Raw genomic sequence first — 20,488 nt, 5'->3', positions numbered from 1 at the left:
AGAGGGAGCCATTGGAACCAGAAGCTGAAAGCAACGAGACCCAAGAGCAAAGGACCAACAGACATCGGCCTTGTGCTTTGTTATCTGACAGAGGAACCTCAGATGGCATCAGCCTTTCTTCAAAGAAGGTATTCTCCTGTTGATGCCTTATTCGGGACATTTTCATGGCCTTAGAACTGTAAACTTGTAACCAATAAATTCCCATTGTATAAGCCAACCCATTTGTGGCAAATTGCATTCTGGCAGCTTTAGCAAACTGAAACAGATTTTGATACCTAGATGTGGGATGCTGAGATACAAATACCAAAAATGCTGGAATGGCTATATAAATGGATAAGGGGAAGATACTGGAAGAATTGTGAGGAACTTGATAGCAAAGGCCCAGATTGCTTTGAAGAGACTTGGTATAAATAATGGACGCTAAAGGTACTTTCGATGAGGCCTTAGACAGAAATGATGAATGTGTAGCTGCAAACTAGAATAAAGGTGATCCTTGTTTTAAAGTGGCAGAGACCCAATTTAATAAGCCAAACCCTCGATATTGAGGCTTGCCCTTATGAAACTTACTTCTGCAATGGTGAAGCTAGGACTGTTTGTAATTATGCCTAAGAGACACCCCCAGAGAACCTTTTTTGTTGTTCAGATGTGGCCTCTCTCAGCTAAGCCAAACTCTGCAAATAAACTCACTACCCTCCCCTCTACATGCGACATGACTTCTAGGGGTATAAGTCCCCATGGCAACGTGGGACACAACTTCCAGGGATGAGCCTGGTCCTGGCATCATGGGATTGAGAAGGCCTTCTTGACCAAAAGGGGGAAAAGAAATAGAACAAAATAAAGTTTCAGTGGCTTTATTTCATTTAGAGTCAAGGGGTCATTCTGGAGGTTACTCTTAGGCAAGCCTTAGCCAGACATTGCAAACTACCACAGTATGCCAAGCCCTAACCAACAGTATTCCTGAAAACCCTAGGGAGTGCCCTGGGCTCTTTCTAAGTCTAAGAGTTTTTCTTAGTAAGTTTATTTTTTCAGAAACTTAAGGTCTCCAGATTGATCCCATGTCAGATAAGCCCTGAAACTCAGAGGTACCAGTCTCTCCAAGTACATCAACCAGTTTCATTCCTCTACCCCATAAGTTCAACACCCCTTTCCAGCACAAAGAAGTTAAAATGGTCACTGCCCAGATATCCCTGAAGATTGAGAGAACGACCAAATGAGAGGGAGCTATAACTGGGAAATTAGGATTCCCCAAATGACAGTGACTACTGACTCATTATATAGATATTTCTTTTTAGTGCCTAGTGTTTTAGAATAGCCAGAGGTAAATACCTGAAGTTTTTGAACTGTAATCCAGTAGCCCTGATCTTTGATAATGATTGCATAACTATATAGCAAAAAAAAAAAAAAAAAAAAAAAAAAAAATTGGTTGCCTGTGTTTGTATGGATCTATTTCTGGATGTGTTGTTCTTTTCCAATGATCTATAATATCTATCTCTGACAATATTATGCTGTGTTAGTTAATCTACCTCTACTGTAAATCTTAAAATTGGGTACAGCACAAACTGGTAGTCAAAAAGAGGGGAGGTTAGGAGTATGGAATGTGTGGGATTTTCTTGTTTCTTTATATTTCTTTTTCTGGAGTAATGCAAATGATCTAAAAATGATCATGGTGATGAATGCCCAACTCTGTGATAATACTGTGAACCACCAATTGTACACTTTGGATGGACTGTACGGTGTGTGAATATATCTCAATAAAGTTACATTAAAAAAGAAATAAAATTTTAAAAATAGAGATCTTTAAAAAAAAAGTGGCAGAGAATTTAGCAAAATTGAGTCACGATGTTGGGTGGAAGGAAGAACTTGAAAGTGACGAGGCAGAATATTTAGCTGAAGAGATTTCCAAATTAAATGTGGAAAGTGCAGCCTGGCTTCTCCTTGTAGATTATAGCAAAATGCAAGAGGAAAGGGATAAGCTGAGAACTGAACTCTTGGTTACAAAGAAACCAGAAATTGATAATTTGGAAAACCCTTGAGTTTCTGGAAAGCAAGTACCCAGAGAATAGAGCCCATGTGAGGATTTGGCCAGTCAGCCATTTCAGTGAGAGCCAAGCCTGGAGATGGAGTTATCCAGAAAGGATTTGTGGAAAGTCCTAGTGTCTGATGGTTGGAACCCCAGTGTGCTGCATGCAAAACTGACAGGTTTGTTGTGGGATCTGTATAAATGGAACCACTGCCAGTCTGGACTAAAAGGGACAGAACAGGAATAGATTGAATGAAAAATGACTTCAAAGGCAGAACCATGGAAGCCTCGGGCCAGGAGAGCAGATCCACCTGAGCACGAGCACGTGGAAAGGGTGAGTGTGCCCCAGCGTCTGTAGAGGGCAGACCTTCCTCCCTGCTGTTCAGGAAGAGTGTTACCACCCCAGGGCTCTCAGACGCCTGGGGAATTGAGGGGAGCTTGGCCGTCCCATTGCTCAGAAAGAATGCTGCCACCACAGGCTTTAGACAGGGTGGAGGACACTGGGGAGAGCCTGACCACAGACCCACTGTCTGGAGAGGAGTGAGCCCGTGCCTCGGAGATGGCAGAATCCAGCTGCCACCCAGATGCTTGAAGACGGTGGAACAGAGAACATGGCAGTCTCCCCAATGTTTGGAAATGTTGGACCCCTCACCCGGTGTTTGGAGAGCAGGACTGCTGCGCAAGCTCTTGGAAAGGGTGGGACTGTCACTCCCTCAAACCCTGAGGATAAAATGAATTTCTATAGATGACTCTCAGAACTTAAAATCTAATGAAGTATGCCCTGCAGGTTTTCAGAACTGTTTGGGACATCTGACCTATTTTCCTCCCAATTTCTCCCTTTGGAAATGGGAACATTTAAACAATGACTGTCCCTTCTTTGTATATTGGAGGCAGAAAACTTGTTCTAAGTTTCACAGGTTCACAGCCAGAGGAGAATTTTGCCTTAGGACAGACCATGTTTGCAACTGATTTTGAGAAGACTTTGTACTTATTAGTGTTACTGAAACGATTTAAGGCTTTGTGATATTGTGATGGAATGGCTGTATTTTGTATATGTTAAGAACATGTTTTTTGGGGTCCAGAGCATAGAGTGTGCTGTTTGAAGCTATTGTGTACCCCAGAAAAGGCCATGTTCTTTTAATCCATTCTTGTGGGTGCAGACCTAGTGTAAGTGGGACCTTTTGATTAGGTTGTTTCAATTGAGATGTGATCCAGCCCTTTCAAGGTGGATCTTAATCCTTTACTGGAGTCCTTTATGAGAGGCTAAAGGACAGAAAAAAGCCAGAAAGCTCAGAGAGAGAGAAACTGAGAGGAGAGAGAGAGACACCCAGTAAGCATGGAGAGAAAGCCCCTGGAGGAGATGACTGAGGGAGCCACTGGAACCAGAAGCTGAAAGCAATGAGACCCAGGAGCAAAGGACCAGGAGACACCGGCCAGGTGCTTTGCTATCTGACAGAGGAACCCCGGATGCCAGCAGCCTTTCTTCAGGGAAGGGATTCCCCCACTGATGCCTTAATCTGGGCATTTTCATGGCCTTAGAACTGTAAATTTGTAACTAATAAATTCCCACTGTAAAAGCCAACCTATTTCTGGTATATTGCATTTCGGCAGCTTTAGCAAACTGAAATATTTGCCAAAAATAAATACTTATGCACCTGAGGGTGTTTTTGCGCATGAAAGAAGTGTATACTTAAATTTCACTGTTGCCAAAACGCTCTCCAAATTTTTACACCAATTTACAAATACACCAAACTGAGTGAGACTATATATTTCTCAATCCCCAGACAATCTGATAGGAGAAACGTGGTATCTCATTTTAAAGTACATTTTTTACATTACAGATACCTTTATATATTGGCATTTACTCTTCTTCTTTAAATTGCTTATTTTTTCTCTTATTGATTTGAAAACGCCCCTTGAATAATAGGCTACCAGTCCTTTGTTTATTGCAACTGCTTAACCAGTGTATCTTTTGACTTATTGTAATGATTTTTTTGCTCTTCTTCAGAAATTGTAAATGTTTTGTGTTTTCAAATATATAACAACCTTTTTTCTTTAAATTTTCTAAAAGGATTTCATGTTAGGTTTCAAAAAGGTTTCCCTCACTTTAAGATTACAAAAATATTGAATAGTTTTTTTCTAGGACTTTTATTGTTTTATTTTTCACAGTTGATCTTTGACCTGCACTTGGAAATTACTGGGGTAAAAGGAAAAACATGTTTCTAAAGTACACTCAAAGGTGGGACATGATTAAAGTGACTGTATTTTCCACATCAAAATTCAGGATAAAGAGTTCTCTGCGCTGCTTCCAAGTGTAAGAGCCTGCTAGACATCTGCTAGACCCTTCAGAACCCCACTGTTTTGAAGGGGTTGACTATGTGCCCCAGAGACTGAAGAGAGTCTGGGTGCCACTTCGATGTTTGAGGAGGGTGGAGCTGGGAAAAAGATGGTCTCCCCAATGCATGGATATGTTGGAGTACTCACCCCAGTGTTTGGAGAGAAAAGGGCTGCTGCAAGGGTTGGACTCTGTCTCTCTCAAGTCCCAAGGATAAAACATCATTTGATAAATGACTCTCAGACTTTGAAATCTAATTAAGTATGCCTTGTGGGTTTTAGGAACTGTTTTGGTCCTATTAACCCTGTTTTCCTTTCAGTTTCTCCTTATAGAAATGGGAATGTTTATCCTGTGACTGTCCTTCCTTTGTTTATCAGCAGTACATAACTTGTTCTAAGTTTCACAGGTCCAAAGCTACAGAGGAATTTTGCCTTAGAGCAAACCATGCCTATAATTGATTTTGGTAGGATCTTGTACTTATCTATTGTTTCTGAAATGATTTAAGTTTTTGTGATATTGTGATGGGATGACTGTATTTTGTTTATGAAAACACTATGTCTTCAATGCAATCTTGTGGGGGCAGCCGTATTAGGTTGATTAGGTTGGAATCCTTTGATTGTTTCCATGGAGATGTGATTCAATCAACTGTGAGTGAAACATCTGATTGGATTATTTCCATGGAGATATGGACCCTGCCCATTCAGGGTGGGTCCTATAATCACTGGAGTCCTATAAAAGAGCTCACAGTCAGAAGGAGCTCAGAGCAACTAAGAGTGACATTCTAGAGAGCTACTGAGAGTGACATTTTGGAGCTGCAGCCAAGAGAGGACAAAACGCCCCAAGAGCAACATTTTGGAGAAATGCCATTTTGAAATGCCACCTGGGAGCAAGGGGATGCCAGCCACATGACTTCTGAGCTAACAGAGGTTTTCTGGATGCCAATGGCCATCCTTCAGTGAAGGTACCCAACTGCTATTGCCTTACCTTGGACACTTTATGGCTTTCAGACTATAACTTTGTAACCAAATAAACCCTCTGCCAGTTTGAATGTATTATGTCCAACGCCCTTATCTTTGATGTAATCTTGTGTGGACAGATGTATCAGTGTTGATTAGATTGTAATTCTTTGAGTGTTTTTGTGGAGATGCACCCCACCCAACTGTGCATCTGATTGGATAATTTCCATGGAGGTGTTACCCCACCCATTCAGGGTGGGTCTAAATTAAATCACTGGTGCCATATAAATGAGCTGACAAACAGAAGAAACTCAGTGCAGCTGAAAGTGACATTTCAAAGAGGAGCTACAGCCAAGAGGGATACATTGAAGAACACACTGGAACTGAGAGAGGAGCTTCAGTTTACAGAGACATTTTGGAGACAGTTGTTGAAAGGAGACTTTTGCTGCTCCAGAGAAGCTGAGAGGACAAACGCCCCAAGAGCAACTAAGAGTGACATTTTTGAGGAGCTGGAGCCTAGACAGGAACATCCTGGGAGAAAGACATTTTGAAACCAGAACTTGGAACAGATGCTGGACACATGTCTTCTCAGCTAACAGAGGTTTTCCAGACACCATTGGCCATCCTCCATTGAAGGTACCCGATTGCTGATGCGTTACCTTGGACACTTTATGGCCTTAACACTGTAACTGTGTAACCAAATAAACCCCCTTTCATAAAAGCCAATCCATCTCTGGTGTTTTGCATTCTGGCAGCATTAGCAAAATAGAACAAACCCCCTTTATAAAAGCCAATCCATTTCTGGTATTTTGATTAATGGCAGCATTAGCAAACCAGAACAGTCAACAACAGAGAAAAAGATAATGCCCTTTGTCAAGACTCTTTACCTCTAGATACTCAACATAAATGACAAGATAGGCTAAATTCTACCCAATAAAGTGCGAATAAAGACTCTAACATTCTAGATGGTCAAGAAGCTGAGCAAGTGCTAGAAACACCCAGCCCGAGCCTTCAAGTCAAGGATTTCTTGGTTTCTCTTTTTTTATCAAAACCAGTAACATAAAAATTTAAGAAATACAGATGTATCTGTAAGAAGTAATGGCATTTTTATTTTTCTCCCTCCTCACATTAAAATCCATTGATGTACATCAGAATGTGATGAGTACAAAGTGCAGAAAATACCTTAATTACTCCTGAAGAAATAAAAATAAAAATAAAAATAAAAATATAGTCCTAAGTAATCTAATGTTCAAGCTGGCAGCTCTCTGAAAGCCACAACTCAGGCAACCAGGTTAAATTTATACAATAAATTACACAACTTTCCATTTCATCACTCAGAATATTAAAAAGGCATGTACTCAATCACCAAGATTTAATGAAATAATAGTGTGCACTGTTTCATGAAGGACATTTTCAAGTGAAACCGACTTTACAATTGTGAGCATGCAGCAGTGAACAATGCATAACTGTGGGTAGTTCAGTGCCACTGCCTTGGTTTGCACTAAGATTCCAGCAATTTTACCCAATTTTGCACAATTAGTGCCAGCGTCAACCCAGTGACAAAGGCAAGAAATATATTAGTTTTATTCTGAAAATTGTTTTGACCTTGCAGACATTCCTGAAAGGGTCCTGGAACTCCTAAGAGTCTATGGACCACACCTGGAAAACCACTGTTCTGTAACACAAACAAAGCTGATGTGTTCCCACAGGAATCTGAGGAGCCAGGTAGAGAAGATACCAGAATTTCAAAGGTATCATTCAAGACTGCATTCTCCACAGCAAGACCTGGAGAAGGTCACACTATTGTCAGGAAATTTATAAAACTAGCTGCAAAGTTCATGAAAAATATTATGTTGGGAGATGTGCCAGTTTGAATGAATGATGTCCCCCAAAACACCATTATCGTTGATGTAATCTTCTGCGGGCAGACAAATTAGTGTTGATTAGACTGTAATTCTTTGAGTGTTTCCATGGAGATGTGACCCACCCAACTGTAGGTGATAACTTTGATTACATAATTTCCATGGAGGCATGGCTCCACCCATTCAGTGTGGGCCTTGATTACTGGAGCACTATATAAGCTCAGACAGAAGGAGCAAGCTTGCTTCAGCCAAGAGGGACACTGTGAAGAATGCACAGGAGCTGAGAGAGGAGATGCAGCTTACAGAGACATTTTAGAGACGGCCTTTGAAAGCAGACTTTTACTCCGGAGAAGCTAAGAGAGGACAAATGCCCGAGGAGCAACTAAGAGTGACATTTTTGAGGAGCTGCAGCCTAGAGAGGAACGTCCTGGGAGAAAGCCATTTTGAAACCAGAACTCTGGAGCAGATGCCAGCCACGTGCCTTCCCAGCTAACAGAGGTTTTCCAGGTGCCATTGACCGTCCTCCAGTGCAGGTACCCAATTGTTGATGCATTACCTTGGACACTTTATGGCCTTAAGACTGTAACTGTGTAACCAAATAAACCCCGTTTATAAAATCCGATCCACTTCTGGTGTTTTGTGAAAAGGCAGCATTAGCAGACAGGAACAGGAGAGAAAGAACAATCTAATGGCAAAATTCCTCTGTTCCATCATCCTCCTACCCATTTAAGAAATCAAGGTGGGAGAATGATTAACATCACTAGAACATGCTTGTAGATTCATTTTTTTGACAAATATTAATTAAGCCAGACACCGTTTTGGGAGCTGGGGATATATGAGCAGGTGGGAGGAGGCAGACAATACAAAAGTTAAATCCAAATGAACAAGGTATAAGCTCTAAAGGAAATTAAAGGGAATGGGATAATAATGTGAGAGGACGAATATAGACTGAGCACCGGGAAAGGCTAATTGAGGAGCTGGAAGAATGTTCTGGGCAGAGGGCATCAAGGGTGAAGGTTCTATGACAGGAACATGCTAATGTAGTTCCAGTATGGCTGGATGCAGAGCAGAGAGGGGAAAAGTCGAAGGAGCCAAGGTCAGCACAACTGCCAGATCGCACTGGGCTTTGGAGACCAGATAAGAATCTGGGTTTTAATCTAAGGGCAGTGTTTAGCTACGGTGCTTTAAAGAGAATGCCATGATCACATGCATTTTATGAAGATCACTCAGTGCCAGGCAGTGGGGAGTATGAACTGCAGCTAAGCAAGTCAACAAGCAAGGGGACAGCTAAGAGGCTACAGAAGTAATCCAGGTAAGAGGTGACACTAGCTTGAACTAAGGTGGCAGCAATTTACATAAGTGGGAGAATATGATGCTCTGCTTTGGAGGCTGTGTGACAGGACTGTGAGGGAATGGGAGGAAATGAAGGCTGAATCCCAAGTTTTTAGCTGGAGGAAACTGGATAGATGATGGGTCCATTTATAGAGATAAGATGACTAGAAGAGGAGCAAGCATTTATGGTGAGGAGACAGAAATCAAGAGTTCTGTTTGGGCCTTATTCATTAGATAACTGCGTGGAAGTGCCAACTCCACACTTGGTGATAAAGTCCTGAAGATAAAAACTTGGAAATTGATGGCACTTAAAGGCACAGGATTATGTGAGCTCACCCACTGGGGGCAAATTGAAATGAAAAACAGCAGAGGACTCAGAACTGAGCCCCAGACTGCTTTAACATTTAGAGATAAAACAGCAGATATTCTGCTTTTCAGTTGTAATAAAGCTACTGCTGTGAAGGGCATACAACTGTATGAAATAGCATATATTTGATACAAACAACATAATGTATTATGATGGATATGTATTTAAAACATCACAAGCTCTTGACTTACTGCAGTCCAGAGAGCTTCTGTTCTGTTTGCTACTCAAAGTGCATGCAACAGAAGAGATTTTTTTTCATTAAGATTAATGATTATTTGTGAGCTGTAAGTGCTCAAAAATGTATTTTGGAATCAATGCACAGCAGGAAAGGCTAAACAAAAGAGAGTGCTCAGTTTCACTGGTTCTCAGAGAAATGTTAAAACAAGATAATATTCCTCTAAAATTAAAAAGTCTGACAATATTAAGTGTTGCCGAAAAAAGTACGGAAAAAAGAATTCTCACCCACTGCTGGTAGGAGTATAAATTAGTAAAGACACTCTGGAGAGGAATTTTGCAATTCTATCAAAATTTAAGCATTTGTAACTCAGCACTTCTACTTCTGGGTGTGTAACTGTGAAAACCCTCACATGTGTACCATGGGATGGCAGCACTGCCAATAATAGCAAAAACTGGAAATATCTTACATGGGAACAGAAAAATAAAATGTGATATATCTGCATGACAGGATACCATCCATTAAAATGAGTGGACTAGCTCTATGTTTATCATTATGAGTATATTTAACACACAATGATGAATGGGGGAAAAAGATGTAGAAAGGTACCTAACAGTATGATACCATTTACACAAATTTTAAGCATCATGATAGTGGCTACATCTGGGGAGGTGAAAAGAGAAGGGAATGGACTTGGGAAGGGGTATTAAAGGAGCTTCAACTTTATTAAAAATGTTTTAGTTCTTTTATAATATAAAACCTGAGACAAATAAGAAAATGTCAGATTTTCTTGGTTCTAGGTGATAAGTACATAGGCATCTATTATATTATATTATTCTATGTACTTATAGCTTCACAACTGGGGTAAAAAGAGGCTGTGCACATATACTGCTTTATTCCAAAGGGAAAAAAGGCAGAGCAAGCAACATGTTTCCTGATCTAGACTCGGTAGAGGAAACAGTGAAACAATTTTTAAATAAGCTTATCATGGTCAACTGAACATGCAGATTTTCAGCATGTTGCAGAAAAAAGAGGCAATAAATATAAAACTTTCAAAGCTGGCTGTAAAAGGCAAAAGTATTTACTTGAGCTTTTGAAATGACAGATACGATAAAACCATTTCTTCTTGGCTTGTTCAGAAAGCATATCTAGGTGATAGAATCCATATTTTGAGGAGACTAAGGATATCACTTTAGGGCTGAAATAATAGGATTTTTAAAAGTGAAAATCATGCCTCTGTATTTTTAAAGAAGATATGGTACAAACAGTTTGCCATATTTTTTTTACTCTTTCCCAACCCATGATTCTTCAGTCTCTGGAGAAAAAAGCTGATGATACATTCATTATTAGACATATTTAGAAACAACATCCTAATGTTAAAACTGAACATTAAGAAACACCTTCAGAGCCATATAGAACCAAATAATGGATTAGGAACTCATTTGGCACCATCGCTTAAATTGAGACATTTGGTTTTCTGAGTATGGTGTACTTGTCACCTTAGTATCTGACAAAGTTGAAAATACTCCCTAGTGAAAAACATCTCTGTAATTTCTGAGCCCATACTCGATCTAAACGTGACACTGGCTTGCTGCCATTCACAAAGAACTCTCATTCTGAGTTAGGACTTGCTAATTTAATAGAAGCTAAGTAAGAAAAGAAACCAACTTCGTGCGGAATCTGACCTATCTTTCAGGCTGTCGCTGACCAGGAGACAGGTACCTCAGAAAAGACCACAAACATTATCATACGGACACTGAAAGGAAACTAAATTATGTTTTATTTAAATCGTAAATATTGTGATGAGCTTTTAAAAATTGCCTAGAAATCAGTAGTTGACAGGTCTGCAGATCCCTGAGAGGGGAAGAGGCCACAGTGAGATGGAGGCAGAAAAGGAGGCGGAAAAGCAAAGGCAAACAGTTTATTTTAAATTTTTGCCTAGGGCTGCTTTGGGCCTAGGACAGAGGGAAGAAACTCTTTTCCTCCTCCTTCCAACAAACAGGCCAGCCTCTTGATCCTAAGACTCAACAACCAGGTCACTTATATAACATTACTCACCTGGGGAAAGATACTCTAAACAAAGCAGATATATATGCAGGTTTTGCCATTACTTCAAAAACACTGGCAGAAGAAAGAAAATACTAATAAATAATAGTAGCAGTAACATTTTGCCTCCCTTAAGACAATACAAAGAATAAACCAGAGTTGAGTCTACTCTTCCTGCTCAAGGATACCAGAGTTGCAGGCAGCAGCAATGGCCTGAGCATGGAAACCGGCGCCTTACCGAGCTGGTTTTTCATCCCCATGAGCACCGAGTTCATGTGCGCTCGGGAGGCATACAGCTTGTTCACGGCCTTCCTCGACCGGATCATCTCCTTGGCCAGGACCACACAGACATCCTTCTGGCCCTTCTTGGCAGCATCTTTCACGGAGCGTTTCACTTTTTCTTCTTCCCTTTGGATATCTATAGTTGGAACACAACACAAAAGGCCATAATCAGGGGTAAACCAGGAGATTTACTGGCTCTCAAAGTCATTCTTACTGTGATCTATATATGTCATTTAGATAGGAGAACATATAGGAAGATACAAACAAATCCAGATAATTAATGTAATGGGTAGTCATTATTTCTAGAAACAACGTAAAAGCAGGTTAAAAGTAAAAAGAAAAGTATAATCCTATTATACTAGACAAAATTTCAGAACTGCTTTTGCACAGCCCATTCTAACTTTTACTGGTATTGGTACCCAGGAAATTTAAAAATACATGTAAATGTTTCTTGGTGCTTCATCTAATAATTAATAAAAAGTATTTCCACAATGATGGGAATATAATCTCTTGTACACTCATGAACAATTTTTGCAAATCTGCAACTTAAGGAAAGCCTTCACATGTTAAAAGCATCACATCAGCATCAACCAGAGGTTAAGATATGTCTACATTACATGCTTTGTGAGCACGAGGTGGGGAGTATATAAACACTGAGGTCTAAATTCTAAATCTTACCAGGCCTACAGTCTAAAATGCCCTTGCCCCTGATAGGAGAAACCCGAGGCTAACACCCACTACTCCACCACACAACTTAGCATGTCTCCAAGGGGCGTCCACGTTGTAGCATGAATCAGTACCTCATTCCTTCCTATGGCTGAACAATCTTCTCTTCTATTCTATGCATACACCACATTTTGTTTATCCATTCTTCAGGTGACGGGCATTTGGGTTGTTTCTTCTTTTTGGCTGTTATAAATAATGTTGTATGAATATTCACATACAAGTTTTTGTGTGGATACGGGTTTTCCCTTCTTTTGGGCATATACCTAGGAGTGGAACTGCTGGGTCACATGGCAACTCTATGTCTAACTTTTTGAGGAACTACTGGACTGTTTCCAAAGTGGCTGCACCATATTATATTCCCATCAGTAACATGAGGGTTCCAATGCCTCCACATCCTCACCAACACTTGTTAGAGTCTGTCATTTTGATTTCAGCCATCCTGGTGGATGTGAAGTGCTATCTCATTGTGGTTTTGTTTTGCATTTCCCTAACGGTTAATGAAGTTGAGTACCTTTACATGTGCTTATTGGCCATTTGTCTATGTTCTTTGGAGAAATGTCTATTCAAGTCCTTTGCCCATTTTTAAATTGGGTTGTCTGTCTTTTTATTGTTTTGTCTCAAGAGGCCTTTATATGTTCTGGATATGAGACCATTTTCAGATATATGATTTACCAGTGTTCTCTCCCAATCTGTAGGCTGTCTTTTCCCTTTCTTCATAGTGTTATTTGAAGCACAAAAGTTTTTAATTTTGATGAAGTCCAATTTATATAATCATCTTTAACTGCTTGTGCTTTTAGTGTCATATCTAAGGAACCACTGACAAGATCCCGAAGATGCACTCCTCTGTTTACTTCTCAGAGCTTTATAGTTTTAAAATGTTCTTACATTAAGGTCTTTGATTCTTTTTGAGTTAATTTTCATAAGTGGTGTGAGGAAGGAGTCCAAGCTCATCCTTTTGCATCAGGATATTCAGTTGTCCCAGCACCATTCTTTCTCCATTGTGTTGTCTTGGCACCCTTGTCAAAATCAATGGACCAAAGATATGTGGATTTATTTCTGCTTAGTGCTATTTCACCTCTATGACTATCCTTACAGCACAGTCTTGATTACTGTAGCTTTGAAGTAAGTCACAACATTGGGAAGTGTGAATCCTCCAACTTTGTTCTTCTTTTTCAAGGTTATTTTGGCTATTCTCGATCCCATGCATTTCTGCATGAATTTTAGGATCAGTTTTTCCATTTCTGCATAAAAAACAGCTGTATTATAATACGGACTTGTTAACTCTGTAGATCAATTTAGAGAGTGTTACCATCTTAACAATAGTAAGTCTTCTAATCCTTGTACTGGAGATGTCTTCTCATTTATATAGGTCTTTAATTCCTTTCAATGATTTTTGTAGTTTTCAGTGTACATATCTTATGCTTCTTTGTTAAATTTATTCCTAAATATTTTACTCTTCTTGATACTATTATACATGGAATTATTTTCTTACTTTCATTTTCAGATTGTTTAGATTCTATTTTTAAGTAAATCTATATACACAGATCCCATGTCCAAGAACTTAATCACTGAAAATATGTAAAAATGCCCCCTTTATAATTTATTTTAAAGTAAACCTTTCAGAAAGTTAAAATAATTAAAACAGTGTGGCAATGGCTCATGCATAAAGATAAGGATCAATGGAACTGAATGAAAAGTTAAGAGGTTTTAAAATAATGGTCAAAAATGTTCCAGAATTGATGAGAAATAACTATACATCCTAGATATTCAACAAACCTCAAGCAGCATAAACAAAGGGGAAAGCAGACAAAGGCCCTTTGCAGTCAAACTGCTGAAAACAAAGACTAAGAGAAATTTTGAAAAATAGGGTGGGGGTGGGTGCAAAATATATTACATACAGGGAACAACAAGAATAAACACAGACATCTGTCCAGGATCAATGCAAAATGAAAACAAAACATAACAGCATCTTTAAAATGATGAAAGAAAAAGTCTGGAGAATGAGGATTCTATAAATACAAATACCTTTCAGAAATAAAGGTACATAACATTTGCAGCAAGGGTAGTATGGAAATACTACTAACTCTACACCCATGAATTCCACAACTTAGAGGAAATGGACCAATGAATTCCTTGAAAGACATAAACTACCAAACTCACTCAAAAGTTTAACACAAAGAAATTGAGCTTGAAATTAAAAACCTTCCAACAAAGAAAACTCTAGTCCCTGATGGCTTCCCTGGTCAAATTTTTCAAACATTTAAGGAAGAAATGACACCAATTCTATACAGTCTCTTCCAGAACATAGAAGAGGAAACACTTTCCAACTCATTTTTAAAAGGATAGTAGTATTACCCCAATACCAACCCAAACAAAGATATTGTAAGAAGAGGAAACTGTGGGCCAATATCCTTCTTGAACGTAGATGCAAAACTGTCAAAAAATATTAGCAAACAAAATCCAGCAATATATAAACAGGTTAATACACATCAGCCAAGTGGGGTTTATCCTAGAATGCAGGGCTGGTGCAACATTCAAAATTTAATCAATGAAATTGGTCATCTTAACAAACTTCTTAAAGAAGAAAAAGCGTATGATCACTTCAGTAGATACAGAAAAAGCACCTGACAAAATTCAACATTCACTCATGATAAAAACTCTTGGCAAATTAGGGATAGGAACTTCCTCAGCCTGAGAAAGAGCAATGGCAAAAAGGGAGTTAAAATAGCAGCAGGACTAGTGTGCAAATACTCAGGGGCATCCGTCTGGAAGGATAGTTACCAAAGTGTTTGTGGCAATTATCTCTGGGCGACAGGGTTTCAGGGTGATTTTTACTTTCTCCTTTAACTTTTCTGCATTTCTATGTAAGTATTATTATAGTTATGAAAAGCAAGTTAACTATTTTCATTTGAGGAGAGGGCAAAATTAATGATATAAATCCCTTCCTATAGTGCCTATTATGTGTGCCCTAATTATGTTACATTTGACAGAAAGCTAAAAACACGGACTACAATGAGCCCTCCTTGAGAAGCTGATGATTACCTCTATTTATACTTTGCTTTATTAAAGTTACTATTTTGTTTTTCCTTTTAAACTTCTGTTGATGTATAATGTACATGCAGAAAAGTGGACATAATGAATTTTCACAAATTAACACACTCATGTAACCAGCACCCAGATCAAGAAACAGAATACTAACATCACGCCATTAAGTGCTCTACATTATCTTTACATCCCCACACCCTCAGCAAAGATAATCACTGTCCTGACTTCTAACAGTACAGATTAGTTTTGCAATCCGTGATTCTTGTGCTACTAATATATAAAACAAAACATTCCATTCACCTTGACTGCCAATATAGATCCAAATGAAAGATCCTGAAAATATTTCTATGATCAGACTTCACATGCTTCCACAAATCACATGTAAGGCAATCACATTATTTCACAATCTCACTCTGTCTATAAAGTTTTTTTTTTTTTTTTGGTATTACCATCAATAATTAGAAAATTACTGACTTTCTACCACCAGTCAGGCACTGTCCTAAATATAGCACAAATTTACAGATTTGATTGTCACAACAATTCTACAAGGTTCAAAAGTTTAGTAAGGACACAAGGCTAACAGATGACAATGCCAGAGTTTAAACCTGCTAGTGTTAAGACTCCAAAAGACACTAGTTAATTAAACAACTGCTATTAATGAGAAGTAATAGGAAACTTCCATGGAAGAGACAGGGCTTCAGGATCATTAAAGGATAGTTGAGCTACGGATGAGAGAAGGAATATAATGAGCAAAGCATAAAGAGGGAATAAACAAGGCGTGCAGACACAACTGAATTTATGAAGCTTCTAAAGATAACACTAATCAATCATCTGTGCATCCCTGTCATACACGTTACGTCTACATATTACCTCAAGTATACAATTTTACCTTAGCCAATTTTTAAAAGAAATTTAAAAAGAATAAAAAAGCCATTTATATTTACTCACATATTTACCATTTCCAGCATTCTTCATTGCTTTGTGTAGATCCAAGTTTGTATCTGGCATAATTTTCCTTCAGCCTATAAGAACTTGCTTTCACATTTCCCGTACTGCAGCTCTACTGGTAACAAATTCTCCCAGCTTTTGTCTGAAAATATCTTTATTTCACCTTCACTATTAAAGGCTATTTTCATGGGATAGAGAATTTTTGGTTGACATGGGTTTTTTTTTTTGGATTGTTTTTCTTCCTTCACCAGATTAAAGATGCTCTGTTTTGCACTGTTTCTGGTCAGAAATCTGCTTCATTCCTATCCTTGTTTCCTGTATTTAATGTGTCTTTTCTTCTCTGGCTGTTTTCTCTCTTTATTGTTAGGTCTTAGTAGTTTGATTATGATATTCTTTGGTATGGTTTCTTTGGGTTTATCTTGTTTAGAGTTCTTTAAGTTCCTTGAATCTGTGTGTTTCATTAGATAAGAAAAACTTTCAGCTTTATTTCACCTGATCCTTGCCTGACTCCTCTTCTGGGGACCATATGACACTGTCCCATAGGTCACTGAGGCCCTGTTCACCTTTTCCTCCAAGACTTTTTTCTCTCTTTGTTACAGTTTGGACAGCTTGTCTTTGATTTTTGAATATATTGATCTTGTCTTCTGCAATGTCTAATCTGCTATTAAGCCTATTCACATTGAGTTTTTCAGTTCAGATATTGTGTCTTTCAACTCTAGAATTTCCAATTTGTTTTTTCAATAGCTTTGATAGCTTCTATTTATCATTTCTGCCATTTCTAGGTCCATTTCTATTGCCTGATCTTTTTCCTAGGTTTGGGTCACAATTTCCTGCTTCTCCCCAGTAATTTTTTGTTGAATGCTGGACACTATGAATATCTCATTGTTAGATGTCTGCTCTGTGGTAAGTAGGCAGGTAAGTTACCTACCTGCATATTAGCTTTCACTCTTGTTTGTAAGCACAGGTTTACAGTAGCCTTTATTCTAGGACCACCTTAGCCTTAACATTGAGGTGTGATCCTTTCGGGGTCTCAACTGAATGTCCCAGATATTCAACAAACCCTCTCCACTGTGGCTGGCTAGAACTCAACCACCTCTTAACGTTGGGTGAGCTCTGGAGATTGTTTTGTTTATGGCTCCTGGTAGTTGTTCTTTCTCTAGTACTAGTTTTTTTCCCAGACTCTTAAGATCTCCCTCTAATCTTGCACAGCTTAGTACTCAGCTAAAGACTCAAAGGGACCCAGGCAGATTTCTGGAAACCTTCTCTCTGATACTCTGCCCCACAAATTCCAGCTGCTTCAGCCTCTGTGAATTCTGATCTGTGTTTCCTCAACTCAGTGAGACTACCATGCACTGTGTGGAATCCCTCTCCCCAAGCTATGATCCAGAAAGCGTCTACAGAGAGAAAGTTGGGGCAATATGGGGTTCCCTCCTTTTGTCTCTCCTTTTCAGTGGCTACACTCCTGCACTGCCTGCTGTCCAGTGTCTGGAAACAGTTGTTTCGTAGATTTTGTCCAGTTATCTATTTATTTATGACCAGAGTACAAGTCAGAAACCAATGACTCCATCATGGCTGGAAGTCTCCTCTCCAATTCTTTTTTAAGGAAGTGATTTTGGAATACCTTTCCTGTACTAAATCTTTTCTAATCATGAAAGTGCTAAAAATCATGAAAGTCCTAAGGTTATCATCCCTTTGCAAGTTACCATAATTTTAAGTGGTACTCAATAAATCAACTTTAGAAATATATTTTCCTCAATTTAGTCCATGCTAAGATATGCAATTTGAGCAGCCTTAATGGAATTACATTCCTTACTTATGCACAATTTCTTCAATTTGAATTCCACAAAAGACATTTCTTTACAGGTAGCAAGAGCCTTCTTTTGTTCTGTTTTATTCTTGATACAAAATGTAAAGTCTCTATGAATTCATTATCTCTTTCATTTTTCTTATACTGAGTATAGAATTAGAAAGCAAAATAATTAGGACAGCTATAATTAATGTAAGAACAAACTATATCTTGAAGGATGTAAGTACAGTTTATTTTTATGAACTAGAGCAAAATATATCAAGAAGGTGGGGAATAGGAGACATAAAATGATAGTTTTACCTCTTATTTGTCTGTCAACTACTCTCATTTCCTTTCTTATCTTCAATGACCATTCATTGACCTGGGAAAAAGTAAAAAAGTAAAAATTTTAACACTCCTAATTTAACCAATTTTAAATAATTTTATATTATTTCTACACTTATTGCAGACACAAAATAAATCAAACTACTGTCAACAAAAGAGCTTCAGGCCCAAGTTCTACATTTTCTTTTCCACCTATACTTATTCACGGTGCACAGAAGCCCCTGCTATACAAAGATTCTTATCTGAAGGCAGCAGTTAAGAAGCACTTCATACAGGACCTCGGAGGGAGAACGATACCCTTCAGGTACACAAGATATACAGATAGTTTCAAGGGCATCAATTTCAAGATTTTCATCTTCTACACATAATCAGTACAAAAACTACTCTGCCTGAGAACATACCTGTGTCACGAGAATTCACCATTTCCATTGTCCCTTTCACAATAACACTTCTCTACTTTACAAAAGAAAGGGATTCTTCTAACCCATGTCTCTTATTAACATGGTGTATTTCCGTGAGTGGCAAAAACCTATGAGGCACAAAACAAAGGGTAAACTGGGAATACTGGTGTAAGGGTTGAGAACATAGTGAATGTCTCCAATGATTATCAGATTCTCATGCAACAGAAATGTTTTCCAATTCTTCACTTTCAAAAAAAAATTGAAGGAGGATTTAATTGAGTTGTCACTCGGTAAGTCATTCAAGATGACTTTTTTGCTAAACCACTAAGTGCTTTTGGGCATATGACTCATCAAATTACTGAGTGGCATTGCCAAAACACAACTCCTTCTTTCCCTACCTAACTGAGGTTAACAAGGTTTCTCAACACTTGAGTTTTTCAAGGCAAGGCTTCTTACTACTTTATAAAAATAAAGTAGAAACAGAATTGATGCTGAATCCTGCAGAATTTATCCATGTAACATTCATCCACGGATACATGAACTGAATGGGAAAAAATAAAAAATAAAATAAAATCCCTAACATTGGGAAAATACATATTTCCAATAAATTTTACTTTTTCTAACAATTGTATAATAAAATCTGTAAAATGTTTATATACATTAATTATAATTGCAATAATTTCACCTGGAAGAAACATTTTAAGCACTTAGAACTGTATGGTCATAAAATTTTTAAAAAATTTAATATTAGGTCTGTGTACATATTTTTATTCTAAATAAAACAGGATGACTAATAAATTATTTCAAGCACACAATTATTACATTTTAGGGAGAAATCCATGAGGTAAAAGTAAAACAGAAACAAAAGTTCAAGGATAAAAAGGAATAATGAAAAATGTCTGACTATAAATAATTACTTGTACATGTATGTATTAAATGAATAATGATGGGTATCAAATTGCTGCGATATTCAGTCTACCGGATACTTTTTAAAAAGTGATGTGACAGTTTTATTTATATACAACAATATTTATAATATGCAAAAAATTAAATCTTATCCAACTCTATTTAAGCTTACAATAAAAAACATAAAAAGCCCATTTAAAACTGCCCTAGAGTGTACGCAGTTACTCAAAATTAATTTAGTCAGTAGATGAATGTGCCAGTTTGAATGTATTATGTCCCCCAAAATGACATTATCTTTGATGCAATCTTGTATGGGCAGACGTATTAGTGTTGATTAAACTGTAATTCTTCGATTGTTTCCATGGAGATACAACCCACCCAACTGTAGGTGATAAATCTGATTGGATAATTTCCATGGAGGTGTGGCCCCGCTCATTCAGCCTGGGCCTTGATTAGTTTATTAGAACCCTACATAAGCTCAGACAGAAGGAGCGAGCTTGCTACACCAAGACGGACACTTTGAAGAACACAGAGGAGCTGAGAGAGGAGCTGCAGCTTACAGAGACATTTTGGAGATGGCCTTTGAAAGCAGTCTTTTGCTCCTGAGAAGCTGAGAGAGGACAAATGCCCCAAGAGCAACTGAGAGTGACATTTTTGAGGAGCTGCAGCCTTTTGAGGAACATCCTGGGAGAAAGTCATTTTGAAACCAGAACTCTGGAGCAGATGCCAGCCATGTGCCTCCCCAGCTAACAGAGGTTTTCCGGATGCCATTGGCCATCTTCTAGTGAAGGTACTGATTGTTGATGCCTTATCTTGGACACTTCATGGCCCTAAGACTGTAACTTTGTAACCAAATAAACCCCCTTTATAAAAGCCAGTCCATTTCTGACATTTTGCTTAACAGCAGCATTAGCAAACCAGAACAATGAACAAAGAAGTTTGAAGACACTGTTGGA

At 38.4% G+C, this 20,488-nt stretch overlaps 1 protein-coding gene across 1 annotated transcript in view; it reads right to left on the bottom strand.

The window, feature by feature from the left end:
* Positions 1–20,488, bottom strand: part of CHMP3 (charged multivesicular body protein 3) — a 72,448-nt gene that overhangs the window by 25,393 nt on the left and 26,567 nt on the right. Inside the window, exons 2-3 of the mRNA XM_037806455.1 lie at positions 18,202–18,262; positions 11,332–11,511 (exon numbers count right to left, since the gene is read on the bottom strand). Coding sequence (XP_037662383.1) covers positions 11,332–11,511; positions 18,202–18,262 — 241 coding nt within the window. The remainder of the gene's footprint in view (positions 1–11,331; positions 11,512–18,201; positions 18,263–20,488) is intronic.

Source organism: Choloepus didactylus, chromosome 17, assembly GCF_015220235.1.
Source record: "Choloepus didactylus isolate mChoDid1 chromosome 17, mChoDid1.pri, whole genome shotgun sequence".
In the NCBI taxonomy this organism is placed as follows: domain Eukaryota; kingdom Metazoa; phylum Chordata; class Mammalia; order Pilosa; family Megalonychidae; genus Choloepus; species Choloepus didactylus.
This window is presented reverse-complemented; position numbering and strand designations above follow the sequence as displayed.